General features: G+C 48.0%; 1 protein-coding gene across 1 annotated transcript in view; it reads left to right on the plus strand.

Moving 5' to 3' along the window:
* The window catches only part of LOC144822567 (chloride anion exchanger-like), a 327,927-nt gene that overhangs the window by 294,466 nt on the left and 9,656 nt on the right, over positions 1-23,805 (plus strand). The window contains exon 20 of the mRNA XM_078680252.1: positions 22,865-22,951. Coding sequence (XP_078536378.1) covers positions 22,865-22,951 — 87 coding nt within the window. The remainder of the gene's footprint in view (positions 1-22,864; positions 22,952-23,805) is intronic.

Raw genomic sequence — 23,805 nt, forward strand, 5'->3', positions numbered from 1 at the left:
AATCCAGGAGGAAAGAGTCGCAGGAACCACAGCACACGCCGTCGAGCAGGAACCGGAGGAGATCTGACTGCCTGAAGACCATAACCGGCGTTGAGCAGGATCCTCACAAAGATGCAGGCGGCAAGGCCGGATTTGCTGAAGGGAGGGAGAACACAAATTAGTAGTGAAGAGGTGGGATAATACTCGCCTCCATGTATTTAATAAAATTAAGACTTTCCGTCATAACAACTAGGAAAATCTACATTTTATAGCAAAACCGGAGGCTCCTATTATGCTTGTTCAAAGCATATCAACCACAACTTAAGCCACAGTATTAATTGGTTTACAATCGAACATACGAAAAACATCATCATTAGTCCAGTCTGCTAATCTCAGAATGTCCTCAAGTCGGGAGCCAGCCCAAAAGGCTTTAGAAGCCATGGCACCCAGAGTGGAGTGAGCTCTGAAAACGGAGGCGTCAATGCCTGCAAGGGACATAACCCAGCGCACCCAACGGGCCAAGGTGGCGGCGGAAGTTCGTTTTGGTTCGTCTATGGATCTGGAACACAACACCTGTGGGAGAAAATTGTCGAGAAGAAATATCCAATGCTTTGACATCAGAAACACGTTTAATGGAAGCTAGGCATAGAAGCATAGTAAGTTTAGCGGATAACATTTTCAATGAAAGGGCCGCATTGTCTGAGCAATCGGAAAACAACTTGAGAACCACTGAAACATCCCATAAAGAGGAATACTTAGCCAACGGAGGTTTTGAACAGCGAACACCTTTCAGGAGGCGACAGATCAGCGAATGAGTGCCTACTGACTTGCCATTGATGGGAGCATGGTTAAAGGAAATTGCAGACCTGTACAGATTGACTGTCCTGTAAGACTTACCTGCGCTGGTTTCGGAAGCCAAAAAGATAATTGCAAAATTCAGAGGGGCTGAAAGGGGATCGATATGCCTTTCCAGACACCAGCTTGCCCAAAGAGACCAGGTGGATTTGTAGGCTTTGGAAGTCCCAGGGTCCCAGGCTTTGCTGATAAAGAGAGAAGCCTCTTGTGAAATGAGGACGTCAGGAGAAGAAGGCCGGAAACTTTCCAGGCCGATAAGACTAGGGAGTTGTTCAGGATGAGATCGTGCCGTAAACCCTGAGGACTCAAGAGCACGAGCACCAGGGAAGTCGACTGACGACGGACCTGGGCGAGAACTCTGCTGATCATGAGGAAAGAGGGAACGCATAGTTGAGATGGAGAGACTAATCCTGAAGGAAAGCCTCTGTCGCAAGAGCTGAAGCATCTGGATGCCAACTGAAGAAACGGGGCAACAGAGTTGAGACGAGAAGCAAAGAGGTCTATATAAAAAGAACCCCATTTTTGAACAAGAGATAGGAAAACGGATGGAAGAAGCTTCCAGTCGCTGGAATCTCGAAGGTAACAAGAGTGCCAATCCGCTACCGAGTTGAGATCTCCCAGAAGATACTCCGCTGTCAGAGAGAGTTGATGGGACAGACAATATTCCCAAAGGCTCTTCGCCAGTTCCGCTAAAGGTTTGGACTTGGTACCGCCGAGATGGTTGATATAACGAACCGCAGAAACATTGTCTATGCGGAGAAGAATGGAACAACGGACTCTGTTTTTTGAAAGGCTTTGGATTGCAAAGGAGCCTGCAAGCATCTCTAAACAATTAATGTGCAATCTGGACTCCTCGCTTGACCATGTACCGCCAGTCGAGATTGGACCACAGCGGGCGCCCCAACCCGACAGGCTGGCATCTGATTCTAACACAAGATCTGGGGCTGTAGCGAAAATAGTTCACCCGTTCCACGCATCTAAATGGTCGAGCCACCATTGAAGTTCGTTGCGCGAATCCTGGTCCAAGGCGATAAGATCGGTGTAGGCCAAGCCTTAGCGCAAATGTCTGATTTTTAGGCGTGGAAAAGCTCGATAGTGCAGAGGGCCCAGAAAGATGGCCTGAATCGAGGAGGAAAGAAGACCGACTATTCTCGCAAGAGACCTTAGAGATATAAGGGAAGTTCGAAGGACGCCCGAAATCTCTGCTTTGATAGTGGAGACCTTCGACTGCAAAAGATGAAGAGAGGCTGCAGCAGAATCTACGAGAAAGCCCAAAAACTCCATGGTCTGAGATGGAATCAGCATCGATTTGTCGGGATTGATAAGGAAACCCAGATCCAGGAGAAGGGACTTGGTGGTATCTAGTTCGCACAGAAGGAGCTGTGTGTTTGCATTCATGATCAGGATGTAATCCAAATAGAATATCAGTCTTATCCCCAGAGATCGTAGGAAGGCGATTACCGGTTTCAACAGTTTGGTAAAGCACCATGGTGCTGAGGAAAGGCCGAAGGGGACAGAAGAAAAGTGGTAATTCACGCCAGACCATTGGAATTGTAAGAACTTGGAATGGGAAGGATGAATGGGAACCGTCAGATAGGCGTCCTGTAAGTCCAGTCGAACCATCCAGTCGTGAGGACGCAGGGTATCTCTTAAGTGGATAATAGTCTCCATTTTGAAGTGTTGGTAAACCACAAACTGATTGAACCATTTCAGATTGATCACTGGACGCAGTTTTTTGTTCTTTTTCTGTACAAGGAAGATGGAGCTTAGGAAGCCTTTGGTATTGAATGGAGCTATTTGAATGGCCTGTTTCTGGAGATGGGATTGGACCTCGGACAAGATTGAGGAGCCAAGTAGTTGGAAAAAAACAGAGGAGGGGGAGCGTAGTCTGGAAAGGTTGAGAATAGAGCTCTATAAGATAGCAACGAACCGTGTCTAGAACCCAAGTGTCTGACGTGATAGTTTGCCATTTTGACAGAAACATGTTTAAACGACATTCCACAGGAGGAGGCGGAGAAGGACCTACTTTGCTGGTTGTTGGTGATGTTACGATAGTTCTTCTGGCCTCGATCTTGGAAGCCCCTACCCCGCTGCGGGTAGAAATGAGGTTTGTAGTCCTGGAAGGAATTGTTAAAGGACCCTCTGGAGCCTTGGTTGTTGTAGGGACGGCCGGAAGAGCGGCACCTGCCTCTGCCAGCCCGTCCAAAAACCCGGGGGGGAAAAAACCTTTTTGATGGACTGCTGTGCTTTATCCAAGGATGCAAAGGTGGAAACAAATCTGCTGAGATCTCTGACTGAGGAGTCACCGAGTTTGGGATCAAATTTAATGATCAGACCCTTACGGCGTTCGTGAGTAATAGCTGCATTGGCGTTCCCTAGTAAGCAAAACGCTCGTTGAACCCACAAGGAGATGTCTTTGGCGGACAAATCAGAGCCCTCAAGGCGAGCCGACTCAGCGATGTCAAAGATGCGTGCCAAGGGACCCACGACATCAAGTAATTTATCCTGGCAGATGGACCAGGCCTTGTCCACCCTCTTGCGAGGATCTTTGCCGAATTTGGAAAAGAAGGTTAGAAGCGGCTGGTCGATGGCAGGAACTAGGGTAACCTTATCCAGCTAGGAGGGTTTGGGACACTCTGATTTCAATCTAGATCTAACAGAGGTCTCCAACGGCAACCGAAGCCGAGCAGCAATGTATTCTCCCACATGGGCAGAAGGCGACCATTCAGTCGAATTGGGATGCCGGATGGGAGACGGGTCAAACATGGGCAACCCTTCGGAGTCAAAGACTGGATCAAAAGTGAAGGAATCTGACTTAGGTTGTTTATGAGGGGGGGGCAAAAATATAAAAAATGTCGTAAAGGTCATCTGCGTCATACATGTCGTCATCCATGTCCAAGATGGTGGAAATTACCAACTTCTTTGGTAACTCTGCGTCCATCACTTTTTGTTTTCGCTTGCCCTCTGAACCTACAAATCCCTCCTTTGAAGGAGGCCTGGAAGGCACATAGTCCTCAGTCGTGTGCGAGGAGGTCTCGCTACTCAACAAAGAAGCAGTTTTGGAAGAATGTACTGGAGCAGAGCAGAGCAAGCCACCTTCCTTTATGTGCTTTCCCCCGCAGATTGAGCCATAGCCTTGGACAGGAGACTTAACATAGCATTCTCCATATTTTTTTACATTCGCCTCATGGAAACCTCCACTGCGTTCTCTACAGAGGAATTAATAAACTTATTAAGGTCGTGTTTGAAGGCTTCACATTCTTCGTTAGACTGAACACGCTTTGGAGAGCTGTTCAATTCCATGACAGGCAATTTCAGTCAGGAAAGACAAAGAACGGCAGAGTATGAAGTCCTGGGGGAAGCAGAGGAGAGAGGAGAAAGAGCCCGGCAGTGCTTCACTGAAGGGATTGAAGGTGAGCACGAGCGTGAGCGTGAGAAGCCTCCGAGTGGAAATCGACGGCTGAACCACTCGAGGCACCCGCTAGGGGGGGGGCAATGCGGAAATGGAGCTCGGGGCACAAAGTCGGGTCGCGCTAGCGCGGGGAAGCGCAGAACGAGCACATTAATCCACAGGACAATAAAGTCGAAAATAAGTTAGAAATGCAATAAAGAACAATATATAAATCACATAAATGGTGGGAGCAAAAGATAATGTCACTTATCTGACTGCGAGCAGCAAGAAAAGAAAAAGCTACGCAGTCAGATGTGACGTTATATAGGTCTTGATTGGTTAGCATACATCGTTTTTTCTTTGTTCCCATTGGCCAGTCTGTTTACCTGGGCCCCTGGGAACTGTGGTTTTACTTATCTTGGCTGCTATTGTATAAAAAGCAAGATAAGAAAAGCATAATAGGAGCCTCCGGTCTTGCCATAACATTTTGTGAATAGTATTACTATGGATAAAACATGCATCAGGTGCAGGCTTATTACAAGATTTAGTGGGTCGCAGGACACTAACGAGACCTGGGGCCCTTCTCTGGTTTTATTGTGACAGCTCTTGGTGGTTAAGGCTACTTACCTTACAAAGATACATCGCAAAGCACATTAAGCCTGACATATGAATAGATTTAGCAGTAGCGGTGCGGGCTCCTGAAAAAGAGGGACCTGGGCCAAACAACCCCAGCTGCTTCCCCCTAGGGACGGCCCTGTGCAGGAGTACCCGTGATTACCCATGAAAAATGTCTGCACTACAAAGCAAGTTGAAAGAGGTTTCTTCACCTCACCAGCTGCGTTCCACCCAGGGGTGGTTTCTTTGTACGGGCGTGGGGGCTCCGCCCCCTTGTTGTTGCCTCCGTAAATACTTTTTAAAATTAAATACATGCATCCTACCTGCTGCGCTAAACATTGATTCTTAAGCTAATCTTCAAGTTCTGACCCTCGTTCTGCGCCAGGGTCAGGCAGTCATAACAGCACTGACAGGCACATGTACTGCGCATGTGCAGTGTAGCAGGATGTTTAGGGCTTACTTGATTTCAGTCCTTGTTTCTGTGACGTGCTTTAGTAAAGGGCCATTCCTCCCTTGTGAAGTGCACCCCCTTCGTTGACTGACTCCATTTGGGCGTTCCAGGCTGCAGCCTGAGCTTTCCAAAACAGCACGTCGGTCAGCGAGGGTTCGACTTTCCCAACATCTTCAGAGAGAGGGGTGGATCAGCCAGCCTGAGCCTGGTCCAGCTAGAGCGGCCCAGCACCAATTCTGCGGGACACCTGCCTGTGGAGCTGTGAGGAGTGTTCCGGTAATCCTTCAGGACTTGACATAGGGCTTGCCCTATCGAAATCTGGGGGATCTTTGCTCGCTGTATTGCCTTTTTGATCGTTCACATGAATCGTTCGGCCATCCCATTTGCTTGTGGCCATAGGGGTGTTATTCTCCGATGATGAATCCCTAGGTATTCCATGAATCGTCTGAACTCTTCGCCTGAGAATGGCGGACCATTGTCCGTTTTTAATGTCTGTGTGGAGCCCCATGCTGCAAAAACATTGTCCATGACCGGTAACGTTGCTGTTGCCGACGTTGATGCTACCTGTCTTTCAATTGGAAACCTGGAGAACTCATCTATTATCACCAGTAGGTAATTTCCGGTCTCCAGGGGCCCATAGAAATCAGCAGCCAGTTCTGTCCACACTGCCTTTGGGAGTTCAGACATCTGAAGTGGCTCCGGCTTGGACGGTGGCCCCGTCACTTGACAGACATGGCCATGCATGACAGCTGCCTTGACCATGCTGTCAAGTCCGGGGAACCATACCTTTTCTCGTAGCATTTTTTTTGTTGCTACCATTCCTCGATGTGACTCATGAGCAAGTTCTACCGTCTGTCTCCGCAGTGTTCGGGGCATCACTACTCTGGTGCCTCTCATCATTATTCCATTTTCGCTTTCTGATAGCTCTTCATGGATCTTCTTGAATGCCAGAAGTTCCTCTCTTATTACTCCTTCTTCCAAGATGATGTTGTTGTTCACGTGCCTCCACCTTTGTTGTCTCGTCACCTTCTGTATTGCTCGCATGGTGAGGTCTTGTTTCATCTCCCGTTCCAGTTCTTCCATTGTTATAGATGCCGGTGTGTTGTGCTTCAGCACGAACTTTAGCTATTCCTCCGCCATTGTAGTAGCCTCCACTGCATGTGGCAGGGGGTTTCTTGACATATAGTCAGCCGGGTTATGTTCCTTTCCCGGCTTGTGTATTATTTTGAAGTTGTAGTCCATTAGCCGTATCCCCCACCTCTCTATCCGGGGTGGTATTTTTGCCTTCGGGTTTCCATAAATTGTTATCAGTGCTTGGTGATCTGTTATTATGGTGAATGGTTTTCCTTAGATGAATATGTGATAATGTTCACATGCCCATACTACCGCCAGACTCTCTTTTTCAGGTTGGGAATATGCTTTTTCGACATCTGATAGGCTTTTACTCCCATATGCCACTACGCATCTTGGCGAGTCTTTGCCTGGTATGTGTTGTGCCAGTATGGCCCCCAGGCCCACTGGGCTGGCATGTACGGTCAGTTCAGTGCATAGCAGCGGGTCAAAATACGCCAGGTGATCCACTGCCATCACAGCATGTCTTATCTCTTTGAAAGCTCTGCTGCAATCTTCAGTCCACGTGAAGCTCTGGCCCTGTTTTGTGAGCTCTCTCAGAGGTGCACTCACGGTGGCAAAGTCTTTGATATATCTTGCACAGTAGCTAGCGAGGCCGAGGAATGACCTCACTGCTGCAATGTCACCTGACTGCTTCGCTCTTTCCAGCGTGTCCACTTTGCTGCGATCTGGCCGCATGCCTTTCTTGGAGAAGATGTGGCCAAAGAATACCAGCTCATCTCGCCCTAGGTCACATTTGTCCTCATTTAGGGTCAACCCCGCTTGTTCTAGCTGGGAGCACACCACACTTCTCGCAGTGCCTTGTCATGCTCCTCATCCGATTTCCCAAACACCAGAATATCATCACTGTAGTTGAGGCTGTTTTTCACCGGCCTTATTACTTCCCTGATTGTTTCCTGAAAGATCTCAGCCGCAGACGATATTCCAAAACTCAGCCGTTTGTATCGGAATAGGTCTAGGTGCGTGGAAAATGTTATGTATCTGGACTGAGGGTCGAGCTCTAGCTGGTGATACCCCTTGCACAAGTCTAGTTTTGAGAACCGTCGTGTGCCGGTTAGGCAGCTGATCATATCGTCAAGGTGAGGTCCAGGGTGTCTCTCACGTTCAATCGCTGTGTTTGGTATTCTCATGTCAACACAGATTCTTATTTTTGACGTGTCTTTCTTCAGTACTGCCACTATTGGTGACACCCAGGGCGTCGGTCCGTCTGCCGGTTCTTTAATGTCCTGCTTGAGCAGTGCTTCCAGCTCTTCTTCCACTTGCGGTTGTAGGTGTATTGGCACTCGTCGGTGGTGCTGGGCTACCGGCTTCACCGCTTCATCGATGTGCAGCGTTATTTGACGTCCCCTTAGTTTCCCTAGTCCTTGCAGTAGCTTGGGGTATTCTTTTAAGATGCTTTTCTTTTCTGACATGTTGTATGTCATTTTGAGGAGGCCCATTATCTGTGCTGTGACGTTGCTTGGTAAACACGGTGCTGGAAAGTCACCTTTCAACACGTGAATTTCTTCCTTTATCGTTTGCCCTTTGTACGTCAGGTTCTCTATAAATTTTCCCATGTTGGCCACTGGTTTTCTTGATCCCCAGGTAAATACTTCAACTTTGGACGGCTTTAATGCTGGTTTCACCTCCATCTTTTGCTTTTCTGACACGTACATGATGTTACATGTCGCGCCGCTGTCCAGAACAAAACTTGCTTTGTGTGGTCCTACTCCTATGGTTACTGACTCCGTTTTCTTTATCGTGTTCTTGTCCACTAGGCAGATGCTTTCTTTGTTTCCACTTTCATCAGGGGACATAACAGTGGCGTCCTTCATGAGGTAAAGTGGTTCTACTTTGTCCTCTTCCCTTTCTTCTTCTGACTCTATCGAGGAGCTTCTGTTCGCTGTCTCGATATGCCTGACGTGTCTGTTCGTCGTCGTTGGCGGTCTTCCCGCCCTTCCTCTTTCATTTCTGAATTGCAGCCCTTGGCATACGCTGGCAAAATGGTTGGTTCGGTTGTATTTTCTGCATGTTTGCCCAAATGCCGGGCACGTGCCCCTGTGTGGAAACTCAAGTCCACATTAATAACAAGTTGATTCAGGTTGTTTGCGTGTCACCTGTTTGTTCTGCCCCTTTTTCCAGCCACTTGTGCGTTTGCCGTCCGTCATGCGGTGGGCTTGTTCAACTCGCCGTTCCTTTCATTCCATTTCCTTGGCTTGTGCTGTGGCTCTTGCCTCTGCTCGTGCTAGTGATAGGATATTTTCCAGGGATGTCGGTTCCTTCAGAATTCTCGCTCTGAAGTCCGTGTCGGGCATCCCTCTATGATGCGCAGGCGAATTGCCTTATCGAACTCGCAGTGAGTCACTAGCTTCCGCAGACGCGTTGCGAAGTCGTCCAGCGATTGTGAAAGTGTAGCGCTCAAAATCGATGTTTCTCTGTGGGTCAAATTTGGTCGTTAGGCACTTTATTCGATTTTTGTACGTGGAAGTCTCTACCTCTGGTAGGGTCACTAGTAGATCCTCTACTTCATTACCTACTAGGTTGAGGAATAGGCCCAGTTGTTTGGCCTCTGTCACATCTGTCGATTCCATGTATCTTTCAAATCTTCTTATCCATTTCTCCCATCGTAGACCCACTTGTGGCTCAGACGGGTTGAATGGCAGTAGTCTGCGATATTGGGCGCTTTGCCTTTCGCCCCTCTGTTCTGTCATTTTGCTCTTCTTTGGTGCTCTTTGTGGCACTCTTTCACTATTGTTCTCTCTGTTTTTCTTCTCTTTATATTATATTTTCTTTTTTTTTTCTTTTTCTTTCTATATTTATTGTTTCCCTTTAGGGTGCCTTTCTTTTCCTTTATCTGTGTTCAATCACCCCCTTTATGTCCCTTTTTCTCTTTAAATGGCATCTGCCTTGCCGTATGCTTGTAACTTTTCCTTTCTGGTGCTCTTTCTGGCACTTTTGATGCTTTTTTCTTCTTTGCCTGACTTAAAAATGGCCGCCGCGCTGTTCTGCGCTCTTATTGGTCCAAATGCCTGACTTTAAGATGGCTGCCGGTGATCTCGCGAGACTTCCTAAGCAATCGGGGCCCTGCCTGACTTAAAGATGGCCGCCCGGTCTCTTCTGATTGGCTCTAGCTGCCTGATTTTAAAATGGCCGCCGGTAATTCGCGCTCAGCTCTCTTCGTGAGTGCGCTTACCCGGGTCTTTTCACTCGGCTCACCGGCGCTGCCACGCTGCTTCTGTGCTTTCTTGCGTGGCGGTCGGGGTGGGCTCCCGCGTCACTTCCTTTGCTCCCACGCGACCCAGGTGGGCTCCTGGTCTCGCTGAGGTCGGCGCTCATTCGTCGACGTTGGGGCATTCGATACGGTCCTTTCTACGTCGCCAGTTGTCGTATCGTTGGACCCCAATAATGACAGAACGCGATTGCAGCTTGTGAGGTACCTTTATTAGATAGCTTGGTACAGCGCATGTGGTCATCTGCTTCCTTCCCCGATGCCCATCTTCCTGTGTGTCTCCCTCCTCCCCTGACCGGAAGTGGTGTCCGGTGTCCCTTGCCCTTTGCCTCCTGCCCAGGGTCCTAGTGTCCGCTTGTCTGGGCATGACAGGCGGTATTTGTGTTTTAAAAAAATTTCCCAGCATGCCCCCAACCATTCACATTTCAACCCAACATGCTTCCTTTGAGTAAATCCTCAGCCGGAAAACTGTAAAACAGGTATACCTGAGGGAACTTTATTTTTTCAATTATGCTATAGCAGTTGCCTAGAAAACACCATTAGTACAGGGTTTGAAATGGAATATGCTTTTACATTTTGCAAGTTTTCAAGTCCCCACAAAAGTTTATTTTAAAAAATTGCAGTTTAGCCTCTTAAGTATTTTATTTAAGAAACCTTGTTCTTCACATTGGTATGTTTTAATGCAGTAAATATATTGTCTGCTATGATGATGAGAGAGAGAATTGAAAGTTTATTGCACAGTTAATTATAACCAATGCGATACAGTACACAATAGAAAATTAAAATACTCATAAAACCATGCGCTTAAGATCAATTCAACACAATATTGCGATAAACATAAACAGTTCAGCATACAAAATGATGTTCTTTGCTGGCCGCCCACATTAGGCCTTTTATACTTCTCATCCACTCTGTGGCCTGTTAGTCTATTCATGTTTTCCACAGTTTCCATTAAAATTTACAGGTGATTCATAAATTAAATCATGTATCCTGTTTGTAAATTATTCATTGATCAATTGTTAGTAGTTTTTTTCCCACTACTTTTAAAAATTTCACAAAGCTGCAGCTCAGCTGAGGGTCCTGTGCTGAAAAGCAGGTTAGCACTGCACTCTGTGTGCGTACCCCCTGAAAAATAAAATGGCGTTTCAGCAGGAGCTTTCTTTCTTCTTGCAGTTCTTCACACGTGCATAGCAGGTGCATCATGTCTTCAGCCCCAATGCCACATAGCCTGCATAGTGTTCCTGATTTGGATCTCAGCCAGTGAGGGAGGTGTAGTATGCATGGAAGCAGACCCAGTCTATATCTTAAAAAGGACAATTTGTTTTTTTTTGTATAACCTAGACCAAGATAAGGCTGGGAGGCTTGTGTCAGGTATGTATTTAATACCATCCATGCGTGTGATCTTTTTGATAGAGTGGCTTTATCCTGGACCCATGACTGAAGCTTGATCGATTTCTTCACCAGTTTATTAATTGATTTATGATCTGCCGGGGACGCCCAGAGATCTGCCAGCCCGGTGCTCACTATGCTCTTTGCCAAATATTTTGCTGCTGGTGAGTTTTGGGTCTGCTCTAGTTCTTTCCATAAGTATTCATTTAATGTTCCTTCAGTCGTTTTTCTTACTTTGTTCCATGAGCAGATATATGCCCCTTGTCGTGCCAAAACCTGTGACCGAACACCAAACTCCAATCTGATCTGTGCTGGGGAGGATCGTTTTGGGAGGCCGAAGATGATTCTGTATGCCATCACTATTGTAGTATCAAGTGTTACGGCGTCTCTGCCACGGTGGGCCTCACTCCCATAAGTTAGTGTTGGTAGTAATTTTGCACGTATGACATGTAGTAGAGGGGTCAGAGAAGGGCCCGAGAGGTTGTTGTTTAATGTTTTTAAGGCGATTGCCATAGCAAGGCCCTTACCTCTTATACTGGCCCTTTGTTCACTGAATTGGCCACCCCTATCAATCTTCACACCTAGATATTTATATGACGAGGTGTCTTTGATGCGGATGTTATTCCAGAACCACGAGAAGCTTTTCTTATGTTTGATCCTGCTGATTGTCATTGTTTGCGTCTTCTCGAGGTTCGCTGTTAGATCGTTTAGCTCGGAGTATCTCTCAGTTGTGTTTAAGAGGTTTTGAAGCCCTACTCTGGTATGGCTTATTAACACCAGGTCGTCTGCATATAGGAGGCATGGTAGATTTAGGCCTCCTAATTTTGGCGAGTGTGAGTTACAGTTGTTTAATAGGGGCACAAGATCCGCCAGGAACAGTTTGAACAGTGTGGGTGCCAACACGCAACCCTGCTTAAGGCCGTTGTTAGTTTGTATCCTCCTTGACAGCATTGAGCCGTCCCCCACCGTAATCTGGATCCAAGTGTCTGTATGTAGGTTGATTAACGGCTCCAGCAACCCTTTTGGGATGTCCCAATCCTTGAGTTTTGTCCATAATAAATTGCTGTTGATGTTGTCAAAAGCAGCCTTATAGTCTATGAAGCAGAGGTGCAGGGGCATTTTTTTCATCTCTGCCTTATCAATTTCAATTTCATTATGTCTTTATTTCGAAGTAAAATTCATAAAAGACAACATACTATACATAAAAACATTTTTAAAAAAACTACAGTGAACATATCCCCAAATACCTAAAAGAAAGTTACAAACATACGATATGTAATTCGTATCATGGCAATTAATTTCAAAAGTATTCAATTTCTTGGTACAAATCAGCCATGCCCAACCCAGAAATTTAGCCACACAGATCACAGAAATCTCAGATCTAATACTACGAAATTTCTGTAGGGCTTCCAGGTATCCCCTACAATCCAAAATTCTACACAATGGTTTCAGCCATTTCAATCGAGGGGCTCTGTATGCTGGGCAAGCAAAAAACATATGGCCAATGCTTTCTACCTGGTCTGGACACCAAAAACATTTGTTACTTATATTCTTCGCCCACTTTGTAGTAAGAGAATTAATGGGTAAAGAGCCTACACGAAACTGGTGGTAGAGTTTACGATCCAGGGTTTTACATATCAAGTCCCAATAGGGCTCGAGTGAAGGAGTCACCTTATGAGTTAAAAAAAACCCTGTTAGGTTCTTATCCGAAGATTGGGTGACCAGGATAGATTTTTTTGAGGCCCAAAAAAGATCCTTAAAAGCTTTTTTAGGGGGGAAACTGGATTGCCCGGGGTTAATCCACAGCTCAGGGAGGCCCATTGTATACAATATGTGTTTGACTTCCCTGAGCCAGGGGATGCTGTGAGCACCCCACAATGATTTAACCTCATCCAGTTCACGGGCGAATAGGCTGAGCTCTGGAGTCGTCCAAAGCCGACGCCAGAGTGCCACTAATCGAAACTGTGCCATCTCGTCTAGGGGTCTGCAACCTAAGTCTAATAGCAGTGGTTTGGTGGGAGAAGATTGTGGAAGCCCTATCAAGTTCCGCAGGAACCTATTCTGAGCAGTGGCCAAAACTGACAAATCCTTGTAACCCCAGATGTCAGCTCCATAAAGGGTTGCTGCATTGACCTTGGCTTCATAGATTTTTAACGCTGGAGTGATGCGTTTAGTCAAGGATTTTTTCTGTTCTTGCAATAAACAACCCGTGAGACGGACAAATTTAAGATTTAGTGCCTCCAACTGGGGATTCCAACTAAGTTGGTAATCAAGTGTCACACCCAGATACGTCATGACCTTGACCTGTTCGATTGGGGCACCATTCAAACTAACTGAGCTTTTAATTGGGGTTTTCTTGCTAAAAACCATAAATTTGGTTTTGTCTACATTGATTTGCAAGTCATTATTCCTACAGAACTCTGCAAACCTGTTCAAGGCTGACTGTAACCCGCTCCGGGTTTTAGAAAGGAGCAGGGTGTCGTCGGCAAAGATTAGCATTGGATATTTTGATCCGCCCAGGGATGGTGCATCAGTCTGTGTTTTGTTAAAAAATTGGACTACCTGGTTTATGAAAAGGAGAAACAGGGTGGGAGCCAACACGCAGCCCTGACGCACCCCCCGTTGGACTGGGAAGCTGTTGGTCACCTGACCCTGTTTCCCCCACCTTACTCGGGCGAAATTATCCTCATGCAATCGCATGACTAATTCCAGGAGTTCGACAGGAAAGCCCATATGTCTAAGAGCTTCCCATAGTTTCACCCTTGGAACTAAGTCGAAAGCCGACTTAAGATCGACGAATGCGGCATAGATGACCCCTCCACCCAGGAAGACCACCTTCCAGTAGAGCATGGTGAGCCGGAACACCTGGTCTATGGTGCTAGTGCCCAATCTAAACCCTGCCTGCATAGGAGAGAGTATGTTGTTCTGTTCAATCCACCCCTGGATTCTTGCTAGGGCCATTCTTGCTACTATTTTTTGAAGTGAATCGATCAGGCTTATGGGGCGATAGTTGTTTGAGGAATCCTTGCCCCTGCTGCGATAGTATTTGCCAATAGGGTGATGTATGGGACCCATAAATCAAGATTTAGTTTAAAGAGGTCCGCTGGAATAGCATCTAGACCCGGGGCTTTACCTGACTGGACTGAACCTAGGGCATGCAACGTGTCTGAGGCGGAAAAAGTGAGTTGGTCCCCTGGGTTTATGGATAGTGCCCCCACTACAGACTCGGTTACCAGTTCTCGCTCGGCGCTCATATCTTTAAATTGGGCTGAAAAGAATTCCACCCAATCCAGAGCAGAGACATGGTTGACCGGTATTTGGGAATCAGGATCCCTAGCCCACCTAACAGTCTCCCAAAATTTCACTTGATCAGATGACTTGCACGCCATAAGAAGATCTGACCAATAAGAATCATCCCAATCCCTCTTAGCTGTCCAGAGGGCCTGTTTGTAAGACTGCCTAGCTTTCCTGATGTCATGAGAGATCCTAGATTTAACAGCTACTATTAATTTACTGTGGGCCTCCCTGCAGCTCTTGTTATATCATCTTTTGTGCGCCTTAACTGTCTTATTTTTTGATGGCTTGGTGAGAAGACTTTTAAGATCCATAAAACACTTCTCATGGAGATTGATAATTAAGGAATCAACCCCACCAGAGGGGGATAAAGCTGTCATCCTGCCCCTTGCATCTAAAACCAACTCCTCTATTTCTCGAATGAGCTCTGGGTCCACTATGACCCTGGACCATTTAACTCGTCTTCTGTTGTCACCCAATACTGTGTCGGACATTAGGCAAGCTGTTTCCAGTTGACAATCACCCAGTCCGGGTACCCTAAGACCCAAAGAGAGAGGGTTGTGGTCACTCTCTGGCCTGGGCTCTACCACCATATCTATTACGTGTGACCAAAGTTCTACATTGACCAATATGTAGTCAATGCGACTTACACTGGTCCCATTATCAAAAGTTGACCTCCCGAGACTATCAGACGGAGTGCGGCCGTTCACTGCCCGAAGCCCCCACTCCAGGCAGAATCCCAGCCAGTGGAGGGCCGCCTCTGTGCCCCTTACGCCCTTGCTTATGGTCAGTGGGGGGATATTCCAGGCTGTATCTTCATCAATTCCCACATCTTCAGCCAAACTAAGGATGGGTTCGTAAGAACAGTTCAGGTCACCTGCTACTAAGACAAAATGATCACCACTGTGCTTCTTCAGAAGACTATCTAGATCGTTCAAGACCGGTTGCTTCCTACCACCCTGACAGCCTCGGGCGTAAATATTAATTAGGAGAATGTCCTTGCTGTTATCCCTTCCAAGGCTAATACAAAGGAGGTCGGCATTCTCAACCAAGATTTCCTTAGCTTGGAAGCCCAGGGTGTTTCTGATCCACACCACAAGTCCTCCGGAGGCCCTACCCCTAGGGCCCTGTACGGCGGGTTTGTAATGGTTCAGGTAGCCTACTCTAAATAAAGGGACAGTTGCCCAGGTTTCCTGAAAAACGACGATATCGTATGTATCGATAAAGTCGACCCAATCGTCGCCATCCAGGCGGCCCCTTAGCCCTGCAATATTCCAAGAAGCCACCCTAATTGTTCCTACTGGGCTACTATATGGGGTAGTCTGCGATGAGCCCAAGTCGCCTGCCCTGATCTCAGAGGAGACGGTGACATGACCATGGACTGGACTAGGTCCTTCGAGGGAAGTTGAACAATCCATGCGGACTACCGGGACGGTTGTGGGGGCGGACACCTGAAGGGGATTGGATTCCATGGAGCACATTGAGGCGTCAATCCCCCCCAGTCAATCGACCTCATCCAAACAACCGAACATATTGGAAGTAGGAGCCCCTACCCACCAGTTGTTTTGACCTTGCCAACCATCCCTTCGTCCTTTCCGTCTGAAGTTTTGGACTGTTGACCAAGTCCCCTCTATCTCAACATTCTGCCGTGGAGGGTAGAAAAATGTAAGGGGTCTGACGACAATAGATGAATCGTCTACACGAGAGACCCATGAGCAAAGATGCTGAGCTGTATGGGGGTCTGCAAAGGACACTACTATGCAGTCACCCGCAATAGACTTGCGTGTGGGGCTTACCCAAGGTACTCCACGTGCCATTAGTACCCTGCTTCTAAGGTGGTTAGGAAGCTGTCTATTTGCGTTGAGCCAGTAAATGACCTTGTTTTTTAGCGACCAATGGTTCTCTTGGATTTGAGGATCCAGGACAGGTACGCCAGCTAACACGATAGCATAGGGTCCAGCCTCAGGTGGCAAGTCAATGAAACCCCCACGGAAATTTGGACGACTAAATTGCTGTTTAAATGTACTCGTGGTTGCTGGCTGGTTAGGCTGGTGTGGAACAGCGTGTGTCTTCGGTTTAGATGGTGCTATGCTTTGGGGGGGACGGGTAGATGGGGCTGGGGTTCTTGAGATATTAGCAGTGGGGTTACCGACTTTTGTACGGGGTTTAGGTATGGGTTTGGGTATTGGATGGGGCATGGCCGGAGGTTCTAACACCGGAACCTGAGAGGGACAATCATTACCCTGGAAAGACCTGGCTTCCATTTGTTTAAGACCAAGGCTAGCCAAGGTAACTATGGTCTTGTCCATTTCTAGTAAGCTGTTTTCGATACGGGAAAGTCTCAGTTCCAGGGGAGTCAGAAGCTGTTTTAAAGTAGCCCAAACGGTTTTAAGAAATTCCTCGTCACCCCCCCTATCCTTCCCTGGCTCACTCAACCTACCCTCAGTCGGCCTCTCATCGATATTAACAAGAAAGGCCCCCATTGTTGGATCTAACACAGAGCTAGATAGACCTAAATCATTTTCCCCTCCCAGTGGGCAAATATTAACTTTTGAGGCCTCTTTATCAGCCCTAGGTATAATCAGCGGTCGTCGACTATTAAAAAATTGGGACCTCGCAATTTTGGCCTTTTTGCGTGCATAGACGGATCTGGCAAGACATTTCCTTTTGTGGGTGTCGACTTTTTTAGTGTTGGCAGCTTGTTTGCAGAATTCCGGATTACTCGAAAAGCCTATACCAGACCCGGGGGCATATGGTGCACACATCTCAATGAGCTTAAGCGGTGACGGTGATGAAATAGGAAGAGGCTCAGGTAAAGGTGTAATTGGGACATAATGAATGTCCGCCTGTGTTAACAATAATCGCGGGCCAGATGTGCGCTCCGGGGTTAAGGCTGAGGCTATTTTCCCTAGGGATGATTTTTTTGAGGACGCTAAGTTCAGGGAAAGCCTTTGTGCTGCTTCTAATTCCAAGGATACCCTGTGTTGCATTTTGCTGATTTCCACATCAATGGCCAAATTGGTCTTAGTGAGGAAATCGTCTAGGGTCCCATTGGGCTTATTCACCCCCTTAGCAGATTTACTGCGACTACCCCGTGTGCACATAGCGGATACAAGAGATTATCAAAATATCGGGGGTGGAATATAGTAGTAACGAGTCAAGGGGGGTGGCCCAGGCCAGGCCTCTCAGACCTCGAACGGCCTCAAACGGCCCGCTCTTAGCCCGGTCTTCGCCCCGTGCTGCGTCCCGCGCTGCGGGAGGTTAGACCTGGGATATAGGGACCGTAGAGGGCAGGGGGCGGAACAACAGGGAGAGCGGACCGGAAGGTGTTACACGGTCTCGCAGGGACTCCTGGGATATGGAGTCCCCGCAACGCTCGCAGCCCTGCTGTTAGCCACAACCCAGTGCCTGGTCTACGTCCTCCAAGGCAAGTGTGCAATCCCCCTTGTTCCTGGCGCTGGGCGAGGTTAGTCTTCAAAGACAAAGTCCTGGTGCAAAAGCTGGCAGGTCCTTCACAGTCCTCTGAACTCCTCACGATGTGTGATTCTTAAAACGGTCCCATAGGAAACAGGTGATTAGGAGTTTAAAAACCCTCCAGAGGGCGGGGGGCGGAACAACAGGGAGAGCGGACCGGAAGGTGTTACACGGTCTCGCAGGGACTCCTGGGATATAGAGTCCCCGCAACGCTCGAAGCCCTGCTGTTAGCCACAACCCAGTGCCTGGTCTACGTCCTCCAAGGCAAGTGTGCAATCCCCCTTGTTCCTGGCGCTGCGGCACCCGCGAAGCGGGTGCGGCGAGGTTAGTCTTCAAAGACAAAGTCCTGGTGCAAAAGCGGGCAGGTCCTTCACAGTCCTCTGAACTCCTCACGATGTGTGATTCTTAAAACGGTCCCACAGGAAACAGGTGATTAGGAGTTTAAAAACCCTCCAGAGGGCGGGGGGCGGAACAACAGGGAGAGCGGACCGGAAGGTGTTACACGGTCTCGCAGGGACTCCTGGGATATGGAGTCCCCGCAACGCTCGCAGCCCTGCTGTTAGCCACAACCCAGTGCCTGGTCTACGTCCTCCAAGGCAAGTGTGCAATCCCCCTTGTTCCTGGCGCTGCGGCACCCGCGAAGCGGGTGCAGCGAGGTTAGTCTTCAAAGACAAAGTCCTGGTGCAAAAGCGGGCAGGTCCTTCACAGTCCTCTGAACTCCTCACGATGTGTGATTCTTAAAACGGTCCCACAGGAAACAGGTGATTAGGAGTTTAAAAACCCTCCAGAGGGCGGGGGGCGGAACAACAGGGAGAGCGGACCGGAAGGTGTTACACGGTCTCGCAGGGACTCCTGGGATATGGAGTCCCCGCAACGCTCGCAGCCCTGCTGTTAGCCACAACCCAGTGCCTGGTCTACGTCCTCCAAGGCAAGTGTGCAATCCCCCTTGTTCCTGGCGCTGCGGCACCCGCGAAGCGGGTGCGCGAGGTTAGTCTTCAAAGACAAAGTCCTGGTGCAAAAGCGGGCAGGTCCTTCACAGTCCTCTGAACTCCTCACGATGTGTGATTCTTAAAACGGTCCCACAGGAAACAGGTGATTAGGAGTTTAAAAACCCTCCAGAGGGCGGGGGGCGGAACAACAGGGAGAGCGGACCGGAAGGTGTTACACGGTCTCGCAGGGACTCCTGGGATATGGAGTCCCCGCAACGCTCGCAGCCCTGCTGTTAGCCACAACCCAGTGCCTGGTCTACGTCCTCCAAGGCAAGTGTGCAATCCCCCTTGTTCCTGGCGCTGCGGCACATGCGAAGCGGGTGCGGCGAGGTTAGTCTTCAAAGACAAAGTCCTGGTGCAAAAGCGGGCAGGTCCTTCACAGTCCTCCGAACTCCTCACGATGTGTGATTCTTAAAACGGTCCCACAGGAAACAGGTGATTAGGAGTTTAAAAACCCTCCAGGGGGCGGAACAACAGGGAGAGCGGACCGCAAGGTGTTACACGGTCTCGCAGGGACTCCTGGGATATGGAGTCCCCGCAACGCTCGCAGCCCTGCTGTTAGCCACAACCCAGTGCCTGGTCTACGTCCTCCAAGGCAAGTGTGCAATCCCCCTTGTTCCTGGCGCTGCGGCACCCGCGAAGCGGGTGCGGCGAGGTTAGTCTTCAAAGACAAAGTCCTGGTGCAAAAGCGGGCAGGTCCTTCACAGTCCTCTGAACTCCTTACGATGTGTGATTCTTAAAACGGTCCCACAGGAAACAGGTGATTAGGAGTTTAAAAACCCTCCAGAGGGCGGGGGGCGGAACAACAGGGAGAGCGGACCGGAAGGTGTTACACGGTCTCGCAGGGACTCCTGGGATATGGAGTCCCCGCAACGCTCGCAGCCCTGCTGTTAGCCACAACCCAGTGCCTGGTCTACGTCCTCCAAGGCAAGTGTGCAATCCCCCTTGTTCCTGGCGCTGCGGCACCCGCGAAGCGGGTGCGGCGAGGTTAGTCTTCAAAGACAAAGTCCTGGTGCAAAAGCGGGCAGGTCCTTCACAGTCCTCTGAACTCCTCACGATGTGTGATTCTTAAAACGGTCCCACAGGAAACAGGTGATTAGGAGTTTAAAAACCCTCCAGAGGGCGGGGGGCGGAACAACAGGGAGAGCGGACCGGAAGGTGTTACACGGTCTCGCAGGGACTCCTGGGATATGGAGTCCCCGCAACGCTCGCAGCCCTGCTGTTAGCCACAACCCAGTGCCTGGTCTACGTCCTCCAAGGCAAGTGTGCAATCCCCCTTGTTCCTGGCGCTGCGGCACCCGCGAAGCGGGTGCGGCGAGGTTAGTCTTCAAAGACAAAGTCCTGGTGCAAAAGCGGGCAGGTCCTTCACAGTCCTCTGAACTCCTTACGATGTGTGATTCTTAAAACGGTCCCACAGGAAACAGGTGATTAGGAGTTTAAAAACCCTCCAGAGGGCGGGGGGCGGAACAACAGGGAGAGCGGACCGGAAGGTGTTACACGGTCTCGCAGGGACTCCTGGGATATGGAGTCCCCGCAACGCTCGCAGCCCTGCTGTTAGCCACAACCCAGTGCCTGGTCTACGTCCTCCAAGGCAAGTGTGCAATCCCCCTTGTTCCTGGCGCTGCGGCACCCGCGAAGCGGGTGCGGCGAGGTTAGTCTTCAAAGACAAAGTCCTGGTGCAAAAGCGGGCAGGTCCTTCACAGTCCTCTGAACTCCTCACGATGTGTGATTCTTAAAACGGTCCCACAGGAAACAGGTGATTAGGAGTTTAAAAACCCTCCAGAGGGCGGGGGGCGGAACAACAGGGAGAGCGGACCGGAAGGTGTTACACGGTCTCGCAGGGACTCCTGGGATATGGAGTCCCCGCAACGCTCGCAGCCCTGCTGTTAGCCACAACCCAGTGCCTGGTCTACGTCCTCCAAGGCAAGTGTGCAATCCCCCTTGTTCCTGGCGCTGCGGCACCCGCGAAGCGGGTGCGCGAGGTTAGTCTTCAAAGACAAAGTCCTGGTGCAAAAGCGGGCAGGTCCTTCACAGTCCTCTGAACTCCTCACGATGTGTAATTCTTAAAACGGTCCCCTTATCTATAAGCATGCTCATAGACAGTATGTTTGTTGTTGTCCCCACAGCTTTAACGAAACCTGTTTGATTAACAGGTATGAGAGACTTCCTTGTGGCCCATGCCTTTAGTTCTTCCAGTATTACTATGATGATGAGAAAACAATAAACAAATTGTGTCAAGTGTGCAGTATGGTGTTGTACTGTAGAAATATAACTGTAAGATCACTCATTGTATCCAAGGATGCTGTGCTTGCCTACTGATGGAGTTTCACAACGAATGCTTTCAGGGGGTTGTGATCGTGTGCACTTGTATGGATCCAACTGAACTGTGTGCCTGTCTCTCCCACTTCTTCATCCATCACTTTGCTAAGTGCTGTGTTCCATAACAAGATAGTAGCACCACGGCGGACCTCCAGCACGACACAAAAACACTGCCCACATAGGAACAAAACAAAAGAAGCACACACCTTACAAGACGCAGCGTGCTACCCATGTAGGCAAGCGCTTCAAAGTCACTCATAGGTAGTAAGCGCCACACAAATATTGCAATCCAATCAATGTGAGGTGGAAACTGAAGTTATAGGTAGCAACAGCAAGAGGAGAGTGGCGGAGATAAAGCAGCACAAGGAGAATACAGGGGTAATCGAGTGATATGTATAAATGGGAATAGGTAGAGGAAATCTTAAGAATAAAAGCGTTACAGAAATTGAAATGGAATTGAATAAACTAGCTTGGTGTGGCAGGGCATGGAGAAAGGAACAGATTAATGGATGGATAGAAGGGCACAGAAGGGCATAAAGGGTACAAAAGAGGGGTATTGTATTTCTGAATGCCATCCACAAAATTATTGCGCTACAGGAATAATCTAGATAGGATATCAACTGCCAAAATATACCTCAGTTAAGTATGAATAGCCGAATATAGATTGAATATCCTTAATTCAAAATCTATACACTTTGAGACACCCACCAATGAAGCCCCATAGTGATGGTTGCTCTCGCTCACTACGTTTCCTCGTATAGTCTAATTCAGGATTAAGCTTTATGCCCTCACCACTTTCAAAATCCACCAGCCGCCACTGGTTCCACCAGCTATAATTTCTACTTGCATCAAACCACATTCTGAGTTAGGATTCATCCGTGTTTCCCAAAGTTGTGAAATACACTATGAACAGAATCACTAGGATACAAATTTGAATAATCACCACCACCTTCTCTTGCTGAGGATGAAGTACCCATCTTATGCGGAAATTCCAGGAAAACACCCAAGAAGCACCTTCTTTCCAGATGCTCTGTAAAGCCATGCCTGAATGAAGTTTTGACAGCAGAAGCGCATTTATAGTCAAAGTTACCTAATTTCTGTTATTAGGCACGTGGTTAACAGGTTCGCTTCACATAACTTACCTTTTATCTATTTATCAATAGAATGCCTTGCATTTTGTTACGGAAATAAACGTGCTAGCCAAGCAATAATTCCGAGTTTTTTCATATAGTAAAAATACCTTACAGAAGTATCCGAGTGCTGTAGATACGAGTAATAATTATTGCCGAAAGCAAGGGTACTCAATGTATAAACGTCAAAAGGATGAAAAGCTGAACAGGTCGTGCCTTGAATCTTTCCTGGTAATGGATGTCTCTGCAGAAGGTGCACAGCTCCACTAAGCTAACTTCCTTGTCCGATTATAGGCTGTCTCTATGCCCTTCCCATCCCATACCCACAGAAATGCTGCACTTCCTTTTAGGGGGCCATATGCAATGTGATGTACTCAAAGCACGTCTATTTCCACAGAGGCTCGAATATGGGAGACATACATATATGGGAGTGGGCGTAGGTTGCCTGGTTACATTTACGTTATTCATGATAGGCCACCCCTTACCTGAGTCTTATTTTCATATTTCATGTTTTCAAAAGTGCCTGACTGTTTTAATAGGGGACACAAGTCCAACCTTTGGAGAAAACATGTAAACAAAGATGCAAGACATTTCTAATTACTGATGTTCTGAGAATGCCGAATCTCTGTTTTTTTATAGGAAAAGGAAGGCAATGTGCAAAGCATTGAACACGAACACAACAGTGACAACAGTGACAATTGGAGCCTACGCCAAAGAACCCACAGTGTAAGTATGATATCCAGTGTCTCTAGTATTGCATTTGCAAGTGATCGGAAAAATAAATTCCTCTCTTAATCATCATTATCGTGAAGTACAGATGATAACGTTTAATTTTTAGGCTCCTCTTTCTTAATGTGTTGGGTCTCATGCCATTTAGCCAATCAAGTGTTACTGTTTTCTGTTAAGGTGTGTTAATAGCAGTTAATGACCTCTGATGAAGGTGGTACTCTTTAACCGCATTTATGGGCTTGAACTCAAGGTGAAGACACATAATGACAGAAAGGGAGGCAATAAACAGATGTTAATGCCTGGGAGCATCCGGTCAAAAAGGTATTTAACACTAACTGTGTGAACCAGTAGAGTTGTTAACATGATGCTTGGCCACACCTAGCTACCCACTCTCAGAAATCTGCACAACTGAGATGTGGCTGCAGATGAGCCCCGGGGTGCTGATGTAGGCAGGAAATGCCGTGATCAAGCGTCATCACAGGAGGTCATTGTGTGGATATATCTGTTATTGATATATTTAAGTTTAGGAGGCAGCAGCTGAAAGTCACTATCGATTTCAGTGACATGCACAATGGGCCCCATTCACATAGGTAAATGTGGGTGTAAACATAGGTTATTTAACACCTGTGCAGCAGGATTCTTAGTATCCCGAAAGCATGTAGGCTCCTTTTTTAATTGAGCACAGTATTTAATATGCTTGAAGACCACTGAAAAAGGGACCATGTAATTATTGGACCAATCTACAGGACTGTGTCACTACTCGAAATAAAGTCTTTCTTAGGGACTATGATGTCAATGGTAGATCCTTTACTGCTAATAGGTTTATAACCTTGTTGGGTCAGGTGGATTCT

Source organism: Lissotriton helveticus, chromosome 1_1, assembly GCF_964261635.1.
Source record: "Lissotriton helveticus chromosome 1_1, aLisHel1.1, whole genome shotgun sequence".
Taxonomy (NCBI): Eukaryota; Metazoa; Chordata; class Amphibia; order Caudata; family Salamandridae; genus Lissotriton; species Lissotriton helveticus.